The sequence below is a fragment of the Coregonus lavaretus genome (genome assembly GCF_964263955.1).
Source record: "Coregonus lavaretus genome assembly, chromosome: 4".
Classification (NCBI taxonomy): Eukaryota; Metazoa; Chordata; class Actinopteri; order Salmoniformes; family Salmonidae; genus Coregonus; species Coregonus lavaretus.
Genome location: NC_139991.1, coordinates 69,376,625 through 69,395,083, shown reverse-complemented (window position 1 = coordinate 69,395,083; position 18,459 = coordinate 69,376,625). Strand labels below are relative to the sequence as shown.

Here is an 18,459-nt window from a genome sequence, read left to right as displayed (position 1 = left end):
TAGCCTCAATTCGTCAGGGCATGGACTCTACAAGTTGTCGAAAGCCTGCCACAGGGATGCTGACCCATGTTGACTCCAATGCTTCCCACATTTGTGTGAAGTTGGCTGGATGTCCTTTGGGTGGTGGACCATTCTTGATACACACGGGAAACTGTTAAGTGTGAAAAACCCAGCAGCGTTGCAGTTTTTGACACAAACCGGTGCGCCTGGCACCTACTACCATACCCCGTTCAAAGGCACTTAAATCTTTTGTCTTGCTCATTCACCCTCTGAATGGCACACATACACAATCCATGTCTCAAATGTCTCAAGGCTTAAAAATCCTTCTTTAACCTGTCTCCTCCCCTTCATCTACACTGATTTGAAGTGGATTTAACAAGTGACATCAATAAGGGATCATAGCTTTCACCTGGATTCACCTTGTCAGTTTATGTCATGGAAAGAGCAGGTGTTCTTAATGTTTTGTATACTCAGTGTATAGTTCCAGAAAGCACCCAAAAGGCATCCGACAGCCCAGCATCATCTCAAGTGAGAATGTGGATGACACTGCCAAGTAGCAAGTGTTTTAGTGGGGCTCACAATATATTTATAGAAGCAGTGGAGCTCTGAGCATCGGGTTGCGAGGTTCACCTAAAGGAGTCACTGGCTTTGTGGGATTGCCAGGCAATCTCCTGTCATGTTGAAATTGATATTTAAAGATAATGAAGTCCCCTCTGAGCAGTTCTTATTCCCTCCCTCCCCACTCCAATGTTGGAGTGCCCTATCTAGACCCCTAGTTGTGTGTAGTGCCCTATCTAGACCCCTAGTTGTGTGTAGTGCCCTATCTAGACCCCTAGTTGTGTGTAGTGCCCTTCCTAGACCCCTAGTTGTGTGTAGTGCCCTTCCTAGACCCCTAGTTGTGTGTAGTGCCCTTCCTAGACCCCTAGTTGTGTGTAGTGCCCTTCCTAGACCCCTAGTTGTGTGTAGTGCCCTTCCTAGACCCCTAGTTGTGTGTAGTGCCCTACCTAGAGCCCTAATTGTGTGTTGTGGTTTTCCTAGACCCCTAGTTGCACACACACACACACACACCTCTTATTTTGCTCCTTTGTTACCTGAAAGCATTTCTTCATTCATTCTGTCTTCACTGTCTTTATCTCCTTTACTCTGTTCTTTTGTTTCGGGCCGTCCTCCCGTTATTTCATCCATCCATCCATCCATCCATCCATCCATCCATCCATCCATCCATCCATCCATCCATCCATCCTCCTTTCCCTAACCATCCTTCTCACTGTGCTTTCTCTCCCACTGTCTGTCTAGGCTGTTGGTGTGATATCGTCTGGTGTTTTTGAGCGTGATCCTACCTGCATGATAAATATTATGGGAATGTATCCCTCGCCACTGCCAAGGTCACCACCCATTGTGCGTCTCACAATGGCGGCACTGATGTCATCTTGTCGGAATTTTCAATGGAGGGATTTGTTTAGACAAGGATATCCCACTGGAAGTTGCTGAGCGTTTCAACGGGCAGTTTTCTCTGTGGCCCCTGTAAGAGAGAGCCATGCTCTAGTGACCCAGGGACATGCTCTTTTAATGCCTCCGCTACTGTGAAGTGTCACAGAGATCAAGGTGAACCTTGAGATACTGGCTCATCGTTCATCTCTAATGACTGTTTGTGCATTGTAGATGATCATGGAACGGTGCATACCTTTACATTATAAATGGCAGCGGAGGTATTCACATTCAAGTCTTTTTCTCTCTAGTGTGTTTTGCGCTCGACGCGGTCACGGCCAGCCGCGGCCAGCCGCTAGATCCCTTCCTTTCATATGCGGACGTGCACGATGATTTATGTCCAAACACTTTTGTTTGTGCGCTTGTGTGTGTGACGTGCATCTGCATACTGCGCACACCATGCACGGCCCCTTCGTTTGATTTCTCACTTTCATGTGGATGTTTTCTCCCGTTTCTCAATCCCAAGCGCCTGCTTTTTCGCCTTAATTACCGCATTTGCAGTCCTCGGAGACCCCCGTCTGCAGTCGGCGGCAAGCCCCCCGTTCCGTTCCCCACCACCTCTTCTCAGCCAGCCGCAGTCCTATTAGAACACGAGTTTGTTTCCCGTTACAAAGAGCACAATTAAACACAGGCAGATGAAAAAGGACCCGGGGAGGTCTCGCTGCACCCGGGATACCTTTTTAAAAATGCAGATGGCCTTATCGACGGCCCTTTCTTCTTCCTTTTCCCGCTATGATTGGTCTGGACAGGGCTAATGGCTGGAGCTGCCTCAGCAGTTTGCGTCCTTTCATCATTATTTTTTCTTCTTCTTTTGGCGCTCAACCTCCTGGTCAGGAGCCTGTTTTTTGAGGTGTGTGTGTGTGTCTGAATATTGTCTGAAGGCATGCGTCTGAATTCACTTATCATCCTTAGTAGATGGGTATTAATAGTCTCTGCTCCCACGACTCAGAAAAGTTATCTCAATCAGTAATGAAAACCACTTTTCCTTTATCTCTGGAGTTTGCCAAATGGAGGCTTCTTCGTTTGCCCACTAATGGGAGCACTCCAATTATGGTCCATTTAATGATAATAGGTGCTTTTACATGACTAAAAGGACGATTGATGAAACAGAATGAAAAAACCTCAAACACATTTGAAGGTTTAACGTTTAGCACCAGACTTCACTTTCACCAGAAAATTATTGCAGAAGATTTCCCCTCAATGTGAATGTATGCTGAGACAAAGAAGACAATGTCTGGTATCACAGTGATGTGGTAAGAAGCTGTTTTTAGACCAATACACCAAACTACAGCCATCTAAGAATGTCAGAATGTCCATAGACTAGGGCCGAAGCACTCACATCTAATTAATCTCTTCATTCTATCATGTGCGTGGACATGCACCGGGCACAGTAAACTACATCAAATCAAGATTGTAGACCTGCGTCTGTTTATAGGTCTATTGACTGGGAAAAGAGTCAATAGGCAACATCGTCCAGGCCTCTGCAGGAGAAGGGTTTACTGTCTGCCAGTGTTGGTCACTACCCTTGTAGTTCTCATCTCTCATTGCTGAGAGCCAGCCTACTGGCGTTGGTTAGGAGGGACGGCTCAAGGTAAAGCCGCCTTGTGAGTTAAAGCTGCCCCCGAGGCTTAGCCCCTCAGGGAGGCCTTGTGCAATATCCTGTTAGAGCGCCATGCAAATCTGCTCTGCTCCCCCCCTGAGCAGGCGGCTGGCACCGGTGGACTCTCTCTCACACACACACACACACACACACACACACACACACACACACACACAGTAGAGCTGATGGACTAAGCTGAGCCCCCCCTCGTCTCCCTCATTGTGCACAGTCCAAACACAAGTCGCCATTCAGATTTTCCCTTGAAATTAAGCTAGAAAACTTTACGAATTTTCCTTGAAAAGCCTCAAAACTTTGTTCAGATCCTTTTTCCTTTGATAGCTTGCTAGAGCCTCTTTGTAGACTAGTTGCCCTGTTGGTAATCTCGTTCCCAGACACTTTCGCCCAAATGCGCGAAAAGTCTGGTGGACCGACGTGTCAAACTTGGCCTTCATTAGCCAATACAGAAAGATCAGGAGAAACTCCTGACGGTTAGGCATCAGAGCCCTGCCATGAATTTTAAGCTATACCCATGCCCCACGACGTTCAGGCCCTACCCTACCCAGGCCCGATTGCTTCTGCGAAATTTAAGGCCCTGCCTGAACCCGAAATCAGAAATAACTTATTCGGTTAGTATCCATTAGCTGCTTGTCTGTCTGTCCCTCCCTGTGCTGCTCGGGATCTGCTTGTCTGAGTATCCATAGCAACACCTCTGCTAGCTGTTCTGCTCAATGACGAGACAGAGAGCATTTAGCTGTTAGCTACTTTCCATCACTCTAAACTCTGTAAAATAATCTCTCATGTGGACTCAGACAATGTTCTGGTCTTATATTTGACGAGGATTATTTACCTTTATTTCAACAGGGAAGTCATATTGAGACTAAAGTCTCTTTTCCAAATGAGCCATGCACAATACAAAACAAGCACATCAATAGGCAAGCACAGACCAACATAAATATTACAAAAATATACAAAAATAATACACATTAAGATACAAAACACAGTTAACTTAAACACATTCTTCATTATAAAAAATCCTCTGTCAGCTGTCTGAACCGCCCCAGGGACACCAAAGCATCCTTTGGAAATCATTCCAAACATAAGGTGCAAGGAAACCAAAGGCTGATTTACCTAACTCTGTACACACCAAAGGAGTCTCCAGAGTTAACCAACCCTGTGAACAGGTTTGATAACTTGTAATTTTAAATCTTAACAGTAGAGTTAGGTAAGTCGGAAGCTTGTGGAGCAGGGCTTTGTAAACAAAAAGAGCGTAATTATGTGATATTTATTTAATTCAAGGAGGTCCAGACAAACTTTTGCTAAAGAATGCAGTGATGACACCATGATATGTACTGCGCAGCAGAGCACAGGCAAATGGCTCAGCTTCAAAATGTTAATGATCAATTTAGTGATATCCGAGCCCTACCCGTACCCTAGTTATTGACGAAAAACAGAAGCCAACTGGAGGACCTGCTTTCCCCTGTCCTGCTCAAGTGCCGATGAAGTAAAGAGATAAAGAAAGGAAGCAGTCTTACTGCCTGCTCCAACACAGCACAAACCTCTCAACCTACTTTGAGTGCTTTATCCCAGGTCAAAGTCTCTTTCTCAATTGCTGAGCTGTCACTCAGTTGATCCATAGAAAGTAGCAGCACCATTTACAAGCATGTACTGCAACGATACCAGATAATGTGTATATGTGCAAACCAAATCACAACTCATGGATAAAAGTGTCTGCTAAATGGCATATTATTATTATATTATTATTATTATCCACTGATGCTCATTGGCCAACTATCAACATCTTTGACAGTTACTACCCAAAAGCCTTCTCAGCGTAAAGCCCTCCTTCACTCGAGTATCGAAACCCACAACTGTTTTTGCTCAGGGATTTTGTGCACCATTAAATCACTCTTGACTGGGCGTCATCTGTTCTCAGTTGAAAAAAAAAAGGCGGTTTCATTAGAGGTGAGGGATCTATAAATGTAATTCTCCTCTTTTCCAAATAATCCGAACAACCATTCCACCACCACTCGTGTTTTTCCAAAGGGCTTGGTGTTCCCAGCCGTGCCATAAAACAAAGTGCGTTATTAAGCAAAGTCTCTGGGAGCGAACGCCCATGACATCAGTTTCAGGTGGAGGATCAGGATCAACTCGAGCGTGTCGGCACTGCTCGCCTATTTTAGGCTCTCAGTCGTTGTTCCTTGGAAACCTTCCCTACGTGTGGATTTTTTTCTTTCCACATTTTTGGTTGTTTTAAACCCACAAGGTCTCAAACGATGACAGCCTGTGCCATTGTTTTTAGAGGCTGGCCAAGTGTGGGGAAAACCACCGCAAGTCTGTCTGGTGTTTTCTACAGAAGCAGACGTAGACACACACACACACACACACACTCCCCACTGTGATTTTTCTGCACAGATGTATTTTGAGGAGTAATGACGGGGTGAGACAAGAGAGGGTATACCACCTCCTTCCCTCTCAAGACCCCTCTCCTGGCTTCCCAGAGGCCCCCCTCACCCCTCCCCTCGTCAGGGGGCCAGACTGCCATCCTCATGGCAGGGGAGAGAGAGCCAGGATGGACGTGGTCCTGTGTTTGTCTTCTCCTGCTGGGCCAGCCGAAAGACGAGCCTCCCTCCCTCCCTCCCTCCCTCCCTCCCTCCCTCCCTCCCTCCCTCCCTCCAAGGGTGTGTTGGGGAGGGTGTTATGTAGTACAGTCTCTGCGGTCATTGAAACTATACGGGAGTTCCTCTCCAACATCCCCCCCCACCTCACCCCCAACCCTACTCAAGGCTGCTCCGAGGCCGTGCCAGCTGCTGCCGCTCGCTGCTGCACCTCGTTGAGACCTGTCGCCTGGCAACTGTCGCCAGGGTTGGGCAGGCCACGGCAGAGCTAAGGAGCACTCTGGGGATCCGTCACCATTCACCCCCCAACACCAGCCCGCTGACCCCCCCTCCCCCAGAGGACCCCAAGAGGAAGCACTCAACGAGGGGCAGGAAGTTTTATGCCACTCGAAAAAATAAATGGGCCCATTATATGTTTTTGTTTAGTATTTTTTTATCGTGAGTGAGCTTCACCTCCTGTCGTTTGCGAGCCGCAGTGTGGAGAGAGAGAGAAAGATCATTCATTGAGTATTTGAAATACCTTCTAAAATTTGTTGAGGGAAAAATATTATTTGTTTCAAATGATTAACTCAGTAAATAATATCCGTCTGTGATGTTTTGCACCTTAGCTTGTCCTCCAGTTAAATTTGTGTAGGCTTTGTTCTGGCATTCTTGTCACTCTTGCCTAGTAAATTTCAGGGAAAGTCATAAAGACAGTTGGTGTCACTCAGGTGAAGATGCATGCCTTGCCACCTGCAGTAATAGGAACTACTATTTAAACCCAATTCAGTCAAAGTGGCTATTTTATATCTTGTTTAGTTTCTAAACAAATGGTTTTAATTTCTGCTAGTTAAGTGCAAGCGGTGTTAGCCTAGCTATTTTGCCGTCCCCCATCTCATCCAACCTAACCTCCAAAAATACAGATATAATACAGAAAAGTATAATATAGAAAAAAAAGAGAATCTAGAAAAGACTATCTGTACTATACCTGCACACTCTCCTCTATCCTCCTCCACACAGACCTAGTGATTTAAGTGGAGCTGCAGCAGAGGGTTTGGGGAATTGTTACCTGTGTGCGAGCAAGGTCAGCAGTCCTCTGTTGACTCAATTTGTGGAGTCAACACAGCCTGGCTGCCTCCGAGTGCCCCGGTCCCAGAGCCCTGGGGGGATTAGGCCCAGATCATTGGACAGATCCTCCTCACATCCCTCCCAGTCTCTGGGGTCCCATGCCTCCCACCTACCCCCTCCCTTCTCCCAGCACAGTCTATAGCACCAACCAACCGTAGACCTCTTTATTTTCAGGAGTAGAAAAGGAGGGGTGGGAATGCACAGAAAGAGCCATAAATCATACAGAAAGAAATAGAGAAGAGTGTGAAATATTTGGTGTGTTTTTTTGGGGGAGGCCATAGAGGTTTTGCCTTTCGTCAGATTCTGACGTTAGTGTGGTGGTCCTCATAGTTTGTTGGATATAGGTAGAGAAGGTGCCCATAGAATGCTATTATGGAGTTGATTATGAGAAAAGTGCCTAAGCAAAGAAGATGCAGATTGGACCTTCAGATGTTTGTCAGTCCCTTGTAGCCTTTAGGCCAGAGTTTGTCAGTCCCTTGTAGCCTTTAGGCCAGAGTTTGTCAGTCCCTTGTAGCCCTTAGGCCAGAGTTTGTCAGTCCCTTGTAGCCTTTAGGCCAGAGTTTGTCAGTCCCTTGTAGCCTTTAGGCCAGAGTTTGTCAGTCCCTTGTAGCCTTTAGGCCAGAGTTTGTCAGTCCCTTGTAGCCTTTAGGCCAGAGTTTGTCAGTCCCTTGTAGCCTTTAGGCCAGAGTTTGTCAGTCCCTTGTAGCCTTTAGGCCAGAGTTTGTCAGTCCCTTGTAGCCTTTAGGCCAGAGTTCTTCAGTGTTCTCCTTGTCCATGTTCTTCTAGCAAGAAAGGAATGAATGGATAAGGGAAGGATGCGTTTGAAAGTATTAAAGTATTCAAACACGCCCACACTCTTGTTCTTGGCATTGTCTTAAGTCATAAATATAATAGGAGTCTTGCAGGGAAGCCATTCTTGCCATTCCTCGTAATTTGTCGCCGCTACATGTTCCAATCCTCTAAGATGGAAAAAAGCTGAAAGGGGTCTGGGGCTCGGATTAGTTCCTGTGACCCCTCCTCACAAAAAATAACTACTCTGATCAAACAGAACAGTTTGACTTTAAGATCCTGTGAAATCAGGATTGTTTTTGTGAGACAAGGGCGGATCCAGAAAGGTTCCGGGGCTGGGTCTTCTCGCAAAAAAACGTGTGTAGAGTCCGAATGGTTTGATCTACAAACTACACATCTATGAAAAGCTGAGACTCTCACAAACACTTATATGTAATCTGTGTTGCTGTATGGCACTCACACGCCACACAAGAAGAAGTTATTCTACATACAGTAGAAGTTCATAGGAAATCCCTGGACATAGTGTCTATAATACTGTTATAAGCTCACATAGTTGCTGTCACAAACTCCAAACTCCACACTGTTGTCACTGACTAGTTGGATATTGATTTCTCACTGAGCAAAACATTTCTGTACTTAAAGCATTCTTATAAATGCATTATCTCTGTAACCTTCATTTGACTTATTTTTCCCACCACCTGTTCTTGATTGATTTGACCTGTTGACCTCTAACTTGATGTTTTCATGTGGTGAGTTGTTGAGTTCTAGTGTCGCAGCAGGTATTGATAAGAGACCTAACCGACTTTTGTGAAAGAGGAATTAAGTAAATCCTTACACCAATAAAGTGTGTGTGTGTGTGTGTGTGTGTGTGTGTGTGTGTGTGTGTGTGTGTGTGTGTGTGTGTGAGAGGAGGGCTGTGGCGGTCATTACATTTGGTCAGCCGGTTATTGCCATGCAAAAGACTGCCGGTCTCACAGTAACTGACCAATAATTAACATAAACACGTTTAGCATCTCCAAGCCTCATACAAGCCGCTGATGCGCGCCTTTGGAACATCTACATTAAAAAAAAAAAATGTAATATACACCATCACAATAAATCCATTATTTATTTTAGGTAGGTCTAAAGAAAAATTATGATATGAAGAAAATGTATTTCAGAAGAACAGAATATGAGTTGGTCTACTGTATGTTATCTGGCTATGCTCCATGCCATAGGCTGTAGGCTTGTTCATTTACCAGACAAGATATGCTTATAAGTCTCGTGCCATTATTTTATATTATATGATTTTATAGTAAGAAGAATAGAATTGAATTTAGCTGAATAAAATATAAAGGATTTTTTGGAGCGAGTGTGGATATGAAGTGGCTATGTTGAGTGTAAAAGTGATCATTTGAAACAGGTCCTATACGCTAGATTTAGAGTTATTTGGTAACTTTAGTTGTGAATGATGCAAATCTTAGAATGTCTCAGAAATGAAAACATATATGGGCTGCATGACGTGACTACAGGCTATTGATGATTTGAGAAAGTCTAAATAAAATACTGCGCTCTGTTCCTTGCCTCAGGCTGCACACACAGTTCTCTCATTAAGTGGTCATATTTTCACCCATCAGACTATTCTCAATTTAATCTTGACTTTACTAATATGTAAATTGAGTTTCGATTTAGAATGGCCCATTATCAAATAGCAGGAAGAGGGGGAGGGGAAAAAATGCATGTCATCAGTATGCACTCCAATAGCGAATGGATGCCGCTTTCCCACCGGTTAATTTTTCAATCATGCTGGGTAGGCTACTCCGGTTTTATAGCAGAGCATGTTCTTAATATGAGCAGCTGAGAAATAAATATAATAGCAGCTGGGATCCTCCTCTTTGTAGTGGATGGGTTTATAAGAGCACTTATTTCACTTATTTCAATCCACGCATCAACCACTGTTTGAGGAGCATGCAGCCTCTCGCTGCGCGACAGGTGATATTCTGCCCAAACTCTGTATGCCACAGGCCCTCCAGCCCTGTTCCTGCAGCTACCCAGTGCTTAATTTGGGAAACCAAGTGAAATCTGTTCGGGAACATCGATAGTAATAGGTTTTCACAACAAAACATATTTCATTAAACTGTTGACAGCCCCTCTCTCTGCGTGCTCGAGAAAGGAATGAAGGAAAGAGAGGAGGAAATGGAAACTCACGGTGGTGAGATATTCTGTAGCTAAAGGTAATGTGTCAGCCTATTAATTATGAAAATATAAAAAATTCCCTATTACTAGGCTATTCAAAATCAAATACAAATTCACTATAATTGTAGGCTAACTGTAGGCCGCCCTGCACAATCAATGAACCAACAACATTGCCTAGGCCTATGAGTTCTCTCCCAGACTCATGGATAGAACATTTGGAGCATAGCATAAGACCAGTCCATTCAGTATGCATAATAATACAGTCCACACTCAAAGGTGATTACTAGAATTTGTTTAATTTTGGAGTTTAGGCTAGACCAATTATTTACCAAAGACATCTTAAATCATTTAAAAAAAATGTTTTTCTGCCTTGCGTAATATGCGCTAGGCTATGTAGTGTACAACGGCACAATCATGATTTTAATTCTGGGTTATTTTTTTCGGGCTTGGGCTCGTATATATGCGTATAAAAAAAAAAATAATGTATGCACCTTAGAAAGCACAGTCCATTTCGTTGTGCTCTATTGTCCATAATAAATAAGTGTTTGATGTGATTTTCAATTGCATTCGCATTGATGTCAGAGTGGTTAGAGGGACAATAGAGCCCTGAGTACCAGGCTATTAGCGACCTGATGGTCGTTAGTGAGTTGGGTACTACCAACGCATGTCCAGAGTGCATAAGAGGAGATTACCGTGACTCAACAGTCATGTGGAATTTTACTGCGGTCATGACTCATTACTGCCGGTGTGGCGGTAATACGGTCACCGCAACAGCCCTAAGTATGAGTGTGTGTGTTGAAGATGAAGTGCACATGGAGCAGATTTGGGTGCAGAGCCCTTCAAAAGGGGATCCTCTCTCAGCAACTATGGCCTGTGAAGTGACAGAGTGAGGCAATTTCTCTCTCCATCTCTCTTTTTTTTCTTATTTTCTTTTTCTGTCTCTCACTCTGTAGTGTGGGCCAAAGGGGTTCTTCTTCTTCTTCTTCTTCTTCTTCTTCTTCTTCTTCTTCTTCTTCTTCTTCTTCTTCTTCTTCTTCTTCTTCTTCTTCTTCTTCTTCTTCTTCTTCTTCTTCTTCTTCTTCTTCTTCTTCTTCTTCTTCTTCTTCTTCTTCTTCTTCTTCTTCTTCTTCTTCTTCTTCTTCTTCTTCTTCTTCTTCTTCTTCTTCTTCTTCTTCTTCTTCTTCTTCTTCTTCTTCTTCAGCTCACCATGTCATCCCCTCCAGTTGATATCATCCATGGCCTTTTGTGTGCTGGTGTGTGTGTGCAAAACCTGCCTGGTTAAGAAATTCCAAGATTACAACCAACTAAGCTGTCTTAATTCAGCATTAGTGTTCACTGTTGGAGTGAATTATATTCTACTGTTTTAGCTTGTTCTTAATATTGTACAATCAAACAAATACAGTATCTGTGAAAACGGCCCCTCACGTTCATTGCCTTGGAGCTAACCTGGCTGACTGCTTGTGGTGGTCTAAAAGAAAACAACAAATCTATTTTGGCACGGCAAAAGGTTGTCATGGTCATTAGCCAAGCACAGAACTCCCACACTCCTGTTTGATGCTCTGTTTCTGTTGGAGGTGATGAGACCTGTTCAGTGAGCCGAGCAGAGAAGCAGTACCTCAGCGTACTGTCTTATAAAGCTTTTTATATTTCAATGTAGTTTTCACTGACTTGTTTGTCAAAGACAAAGTTTGTTGTATGTTTCACTTTGACGAGTATAACGCTATCTGGAGTAACTCTTCATTACAGGAAAGACAACTAATAGTATACGGTGATGCTAATGTTGTAAGGATGAAAGCACCATTTATTTTGTATATTGAATTTGTCGAATCAAACCAACTGTCTGACAAACACTCACATTGTCCCTTACATTACCAGCGACATTATCAGCTCTTCACGACCTAAGACTATCCATCATTTAGAATTAGCATTAGCAACCATATCAGCCCTGTTGTTGGCAGCCATCCCAGCTATAACCCTCTCTCATTAATCAACAACACAGTTAGCCTGGAGAGTGCCGCTCAGCGCCCACATCTGCCAGCCAATACAGCTGCCACAGACAGTTAGTCTGGAGAGTGCCGCTCAGCGCCCCCACATCTGCCTGCCTATAAAGCGGCCACAGACCGGGGGTTGCCATGTCGTACCCATGTACAGACTCACACCGACTCACACCTGAGATGCAGCTGGTAGACTGACCCCCAGATGAGCAGACGGGCAGACTGGCAGGCGGGTTAGACTGGTAGGGTGGGCAGGAAGCCAAGTGCACAGACGCACATCAGTAACCCAGCAGATATTGTAGACATATGTCCTGAGTTGGAATTACCTCTGACATTCTGACTCTTCTGCTCTGTTGTCGTTTCTTTTTAATTAAGTGTCTCTGGATTGGAAGAATTTGTTGTGTTGTAGGGACTTTTTAGCTTTGGCGGATGCTGGAACCTCAATGTCCTAAGCAGATACCTGATGTTTCCAGTAATGTAGCCTGGAAGTCTAGTGGCTGTGGTTAGTCCAGCAGACGGGTGGAACCGAGTCAGCCCCCTCAGGGGTGAGGGTTTTGGGTTGAGCCTTTAGGTAGAGAGTTTCGGATAGTTGTCTTTGATTCAGTAACCTGGACAGATTATCCGCTTGTGCAGCTGCCCAAACAAAACAAAAATCACAACCATCAATGAAATACAATAATTAGCAATCATTTGATGGACAACACACTCGGTAGAAAAGCGGATGTTTACGGTTTTCAGGGATACAGTATTTTCAACCTAACTTCTGTTTCCCCTGAAAAACTGATATGGGGACTCAACTCAGGCGTCTTTTTACACCTGCTATGTGATGTTAGATGGACAGAAAAATGACCCCCCCCTATTCTCATCCCTTAGGTTAGACTTCAACAGGCACTCCAGTAGGAGGTTAAGCAAGACAGCTTAGTCCCCCCACACCCCCCACCCCCACCAACTGAGAAAAGTGGATCATCAAATACACTCCTTTACTTTTTTTTATTTTTTCTCAGCTCTCTTTTTCCGGAGAAAGGAGGAAGAGGGTGGATGGGTTGGTGGGGGGGGGGTGGAGGCGGAAGGGAAGGAGGGGATTGGGGGGGGGGGGGGGGGGTAGTAACACCTCCCTCTCTGGCCCCTAATCAGCCAGGCAGCCTCAGCTGCCCTCCTCCGATCCCCCCTGCCAGGGTCCCGATCATCCTCTGATCAAATATTAATGTGCTGTACTCGGCCTGCTCACTAATCCAAAGCAATTAATATTATCTGTCAAATTATTTACAGATCCGGAGGTGCGGAGGCGATTCCCCGAGGACTACATCGACCAGGTTCGGAAATGCATAATTAACTTCCTCTTTTCTCTCTCTCTCTCTCTCTCTCTCTCTCTCTCTCTCTCTCTCTCTCTCTCTCTCTCTCTCTCTCTCTCTCTCTCTCTCTCTCTCTCTCTCTCTCTCTCTCTCTCTCTCATTTTTCTATCTTCCTCTCTCACCCCTCCCTCCCTCCTTCCTTTCTTCGCCACTATTTATTTCCTCCTTTCTTTTGCTTTTTGCAGCCCTCTTTATCTTTTTCTGTCTCACTCTTTCCTGTGTGTTTCCTATTTTGACTCTTGCTCTTTGATGTCGCCTGTCTCGCTCTCGCTCTCTTTTTGTGTGCGCGCGCATCAGCCCCTTTTATTTTAAACGCTTGCCATTTTGGGGTCTTTTTTTATGGGCGCAAGGGGGAGAAGGGGGGGACCGGTTGGTGTGTTTGACCCCCTGTCTCTCTCTCTCTCTCTCTCTCTCTCTCTCATCTCTCTCTCTCTCTCTCTCTTGCTCTCTCTCTCTCTCTCTCTCTCTCTCTCTCTCTCTCTCTCTCTCTCTCTCTCTCTCTCTGTCTCTCTCGATGTCTCTCTCGATGTCTCTCTCTCTCTCTCTCTCTCGCTGTCTCTCTCTCGCTGTCTCTCTCTCGCTCTCTCTCTCTCTCTCTCTTGCTCTCTCTTGCTCTCTCTCTCTCGCTCTCTCTCTCTCTCTCTCTCTCTCTCTCTCTCTCTCTCTCTCTCTCTCTCTCTCTCTCTCTGTGTCTCTCTCTCTCTCTCTCTCTCTCTCTCTGTGTCTCTCTCTCTCTCTCGCTGTCTCTCTCTCGCTCTCTCTCTCTCTGTGTGTGGGTGTTTGGTTTTACCATCCTTATGGGGACCAGAAGTCCTCACAAGGATCGTAAAACAAGGACAATTCGGACAAGTGGGGACATTTCGCCGAATCCCAGAAGGAAAAAGGCTATTTTAGGCTTAGGAGTTAGGTTTAGGGTTAGGTTTACAATTAGGATTAGAATTGGGGTTAAGGGATAGGGGTTAGGTTTATGATTAGAGTTAGATTAGGGGTTTGGGGTTAGGGAAAATAGGATTTTGAATGGGAATAAATTGTTTGTTCCCCACAAGGATAGTAAAACACGTGTGTGTGTGTGTACAGTACATGTGTCTGTCTTTGCTACTAAAAAAGGACACTACTATTGTCTGTGTACTGGGCAAGGTGGACACATGCAGCTTCATAAATTAATTGTAGCTCCCAAGATTTGAAAAAAGCTAAAGAAATAATATGAATTTATTGATGCAGAGTTATTTATTTTATTTATTTTTTAGAAACTTGATACAAACTCGGCAAACAAACTTTCTTTGTGTTTGAGAAATTGCAATTTCTTTTTTGAAAGAGAAGATAACTTTCTTGGTTTTGTTGCTTTCTTGGTTTGTTTGTTTGAGAGCAGTGAGAATCCCCCCCGCTTTATCTTTCTTCAGACAACAAGACATCTTTGTTGTTTGCGGCGTCTCTCCTGGCTCTGTGGATTCGTTTGCTACTTTGCAGAGTGACGAGTGAGTGGGTGTCGAGCTCTTCTCCGTTGACTAATTGCGCCGTAAGTCACCATAGCCATATGCTTCCTTGATATTCCTAGCATATCTCTGACACCTCCTCTGCATACACAGTGTATATTCACACAAAAACAGAAACCCAAACTATTCTGTAGACATTTAGTTGTTTGTTTATTACACAAAGGAATACATGGCGTTACCGGTGAAAAGGTACTTTTGATTAGAAATAGGAGGGTGCAGTTTTTCGCTAATTCAAAGCAAATTCTTCTTCCTCCTTTCATCTCTCAAGCATCCAGGGCCGTGTTAAATCAATGGCGTATTGACCTGGATCCTACGCGTGTTACCATAGAGCCGTGCCCATAGAATCCTCCGAGGTAGCAACTGGAACTCATTGTCCTGCATGCTCTTCAAAGAGACAGAATGCCAAACATGAATTCAGGTTGCCCTGTTAGTCGAAAAAACAACAACATTCTATTAACCAAGCGGGACACACACGCATGCACAAACACACGTGCACGCATGTAGACACACACACACACACACACACACACACACACACACACACACACACTAATCACCTAGCCTTGTTTATTCCAAGGGAAGCAACCTCCCCCCGCCTCTCTCTCTCTCTCTCTCTCTCTCTCTCTCTCTCTCTCTCTTTCTCTCGTTCTGTTTCCTTCTTGTGCAATTATTTGATGCAGAAGAAAAGCCACATCCTTTGTTGCTAATGGATGTTTCATCCCGGGCCACCTTTGTTCCATACAGTAAAGAATCTGTCTCGAATTACAGGGCCTACGTTGCTCGTTGCTCTAGGAACGGGAGGGGCAAAGAGAAGGGGATAGAGAGACTGAGATGGGGAGAAAGAGAGCGATAGAGAGGAGAGATGGTAGGTAGTGAAAGAGAGTGAGAAAACAAGTAAAAAATTGATAATGACGGCCAACCCTTTGGCTTCCTTTGAGCCGCGATGCCACACTCCCTCTCCCATCCCCCTCTTTGTAGTTCACAGAACGACGGAGGAGCAAGGCCCAAGAGAGAAGAAGTGAGAGAAAAAGAGAGGGAGAAGATGAAAGATGGCTGGAAACAAAAGAGGGTAGCTGGTACCAGTCCCAGTCTCATTCTTAATGATGTTCCCCCCAAACCCACCGCACCCTGCCCAATGGCCAACCCAGTAGATCCCTTACATCTCTCTAAGCCACTCATTCTATAGGCAACAGTATGGCATCAGTCAACTCTCAGCTGGGGCCTCTAGGACAATAGAGTAGGTCTGAAATGGCACCCTGTTCCCTATATACTGTAGTGCAGGGTTTCCTAAACTCGGTCCTGGGGCCCCCCCTGGGTGCACGTTTTGGTTTTTGCCCTAGCACTACACAGCTGATTCAAATAACCAACTCCTCATCAAGCTTTGATTATTTGAATCAGCTGTGTAGTGCTAGAGCAAAAACTAAAACGTTCACCCAGGGGGGGCCCCAGGACCGAGTTTGGGAAACCCTGCTGTAGTGCACCACTTTAGATCTGAAATGGCACCCTATTCCCTATATACTGTAGTGCAGGGTTTCCTAAACTCGGTCCTGGGGCCCCCCCTGGGTGAAAGTTTTGGTTTTTACTCTAGTACTACACAGCTGATTCAAATAATCAAAGCTTGATGAGGAGTTGGTTATTTGAATCAGCTGTGTAGTCAGACGCAGCCATAGATAGTGGGGTTCTAATCATCAGTCATCATCTGAACGCTTGTGTTTAATGTTAACCAAACGGTCCCCTATAAACATACACGTAGGCCAGAATGAGTGGATACTTCGTACACTCACGAGACATGCATTAGTATAGGCCTTTACTCACAAGTAATGCATTCTATATCTGCATTGCTTGCTGTTTGGGGTTTTAGGCTGGGTTTCTGTATAAGCACTTTGTGACATCTGCTGATGTAAAAGGGGCTTTAAAAAACATTTTGATTAGATTTTTGTTCGGTTTGCGCACATCAACACCTATACAAGGTGTAGGAAAAACTACCCTGGACTATTATTCAGACACACAAGCGTATTTGTTTTTGAAGAGGAGGAATAGTTGTTTCTCATTATCTCGTTCGTCCTTTCTCTCCACCGCTGATAGATCTCGCCGTTTGCGCCGGGGAATGTAATCGGAAATGTAAATAAGCAGTTTGATACAAAGTGACGGCATAATGAGCGGAATCTCCCTCGCTTCTCTCTCGCTCTCTCTCGCTCTCCAATCGCTCCCTCGCTCATAATGAAAACAAAGCTTTCGCCCCGAGTCTCTTCTCTCCTCTCTCTCTCCCTCGTTTTCTCTATCTCCATCCTCTGACACAGCGTCATCGCATTGACACATAAGCTTTGAATCCTTTAAATTAGGCAGCTGTTGCCTGTTTTTCTTAACTTAATGCGACAAGGTACTTTTTTCTCCATAATGGAGAGAAATCATTTTTTGAAGTTGGGCTGGCTTTGATGTAGCGTGCCGCTAGATCATTTTAACTTCCCCGGCAAAGGGGGCAGAATTGTGGCGCTTTTAACGAGGGAATATTCAAATGGGGTGACCTTCTACCAAAAGAAGAAGTTAGAAAGGGAAAACGGAGGGAAAGAAAACGGGGGTGTTGAATATTCACGTTTTCACACACACACTACAGATGTAGGATCTTAATTTGATCACTCTTTTGTTGCTGAAAATGTTCCTGCATAGCTGGAAATGCAAACTTGTAGTGTATTCAAGGTTTAACAAGGCTTCTGAAGTTTGTAATTTCTACTTTAAAATGCCGAACTTGATTTGCCCTAACGAAAAATATATCAAGCCCTACAAAAAATGTCCATTAATTATAATCCACATAATAATTCACATTTCCTGTTGCTGCAGGATTATTTTCCTGCTGTAGCAAACTGGCTCAAATTAAGATCCTACATCTGTAACACACAAACTGTGGGAAGTTTTCTCTTTGGTCTGCAGCTCATTGATGTGCTCTGCCCTTGATACCGTAGGATGAGCACAGTTCTTGTTGGTGTGTCTTTTTTTTGCATGCTGGCTGACACACTACAAAGGTGTAATGTGTGTGTTTTTTGCTAGTCATGTACAGTCCAGTAACCAACCACCAATTAGGACCCTGATCTCCATGATAACCTCACCTGGAGACCTTGGTGTGACTGGCACATAATCTATCAACAACCTGCGATAGTGATTAAAAGGTCTTATCTAAAGGCATTAAATGTTCTTATCTAAAGGCATTAAATGTCCACATTAGGCCAAGTCGTCTCTTTCGTAGATAAAATTAACAAACATACCCAGCCCATAACTCACCACCATATCACCAACTCCGACAAAGTGTCATGCCCATGTGAAATGGGCTAGATTTGCGGTGTAGGATTACATTTCCCAAAGACCTGACCTCAGGTCAGTGTTACATCTTATTCCCTACACATTAAGCCTTCAGGTAAGATAACGTTAGTTTATCCTCTACCTGACGCCAGATTTGCTGAGTGCAGCTTAATCCCAAGCACTAGTAAACCCATCATTACCCCCGGGTGGGAAAAATATGGCTGCTTATTGTGTCTTCATCCTGAAGGGAGATAATTGTGATGTGGTTTTCCCGGTGCTTGTCTGACGGTCTGGGGTGTATCTCTTAATTGCAGCTCACCTTAGCATGGCTTGGCGTCGGCTCCTGGGGACACCTGGCTGCACATATGGTGTCAGTTACCGACGTAGGTGAAGGCAACCGTTAAGCATCTGGAGCAGGGGAGGGAGGTATTGGAGGGAGAGAGAGAGAGAGGGAAGCGAGCAGATGAAAACATTGAAAACATGACTGTCGGACAAATGGAAGTGTTCCAAGAATTGGGTAGTGTTAAGGCGTGAGGTTCAAATGTGAAGATG

General features: G+C 44.6%; 1 protein-coding gene across 1 annotated transcript in view; it reads left to right on the top strand.

Annotated features, from left to right (window-relative positions):
- LOC311128264 (DENN domain-containing protein 1A-like) overlaps positions 1-18,459 on the top strand; it is a 157,445-nt gene that overhangs the window by 25,785 nt on the left and 113,201 nt on the right. Inside the window, exon 3 of the mRNA XM_084160317.1 lies at positions 13,038-13,081. Coding sequence (XP_084016443.1) covers positions 13,038-13,081 — 44 coding nt within the window. The remainder of the gene's footprint in view (positions 1-13,037; positions 13,082-18,459) is intronic.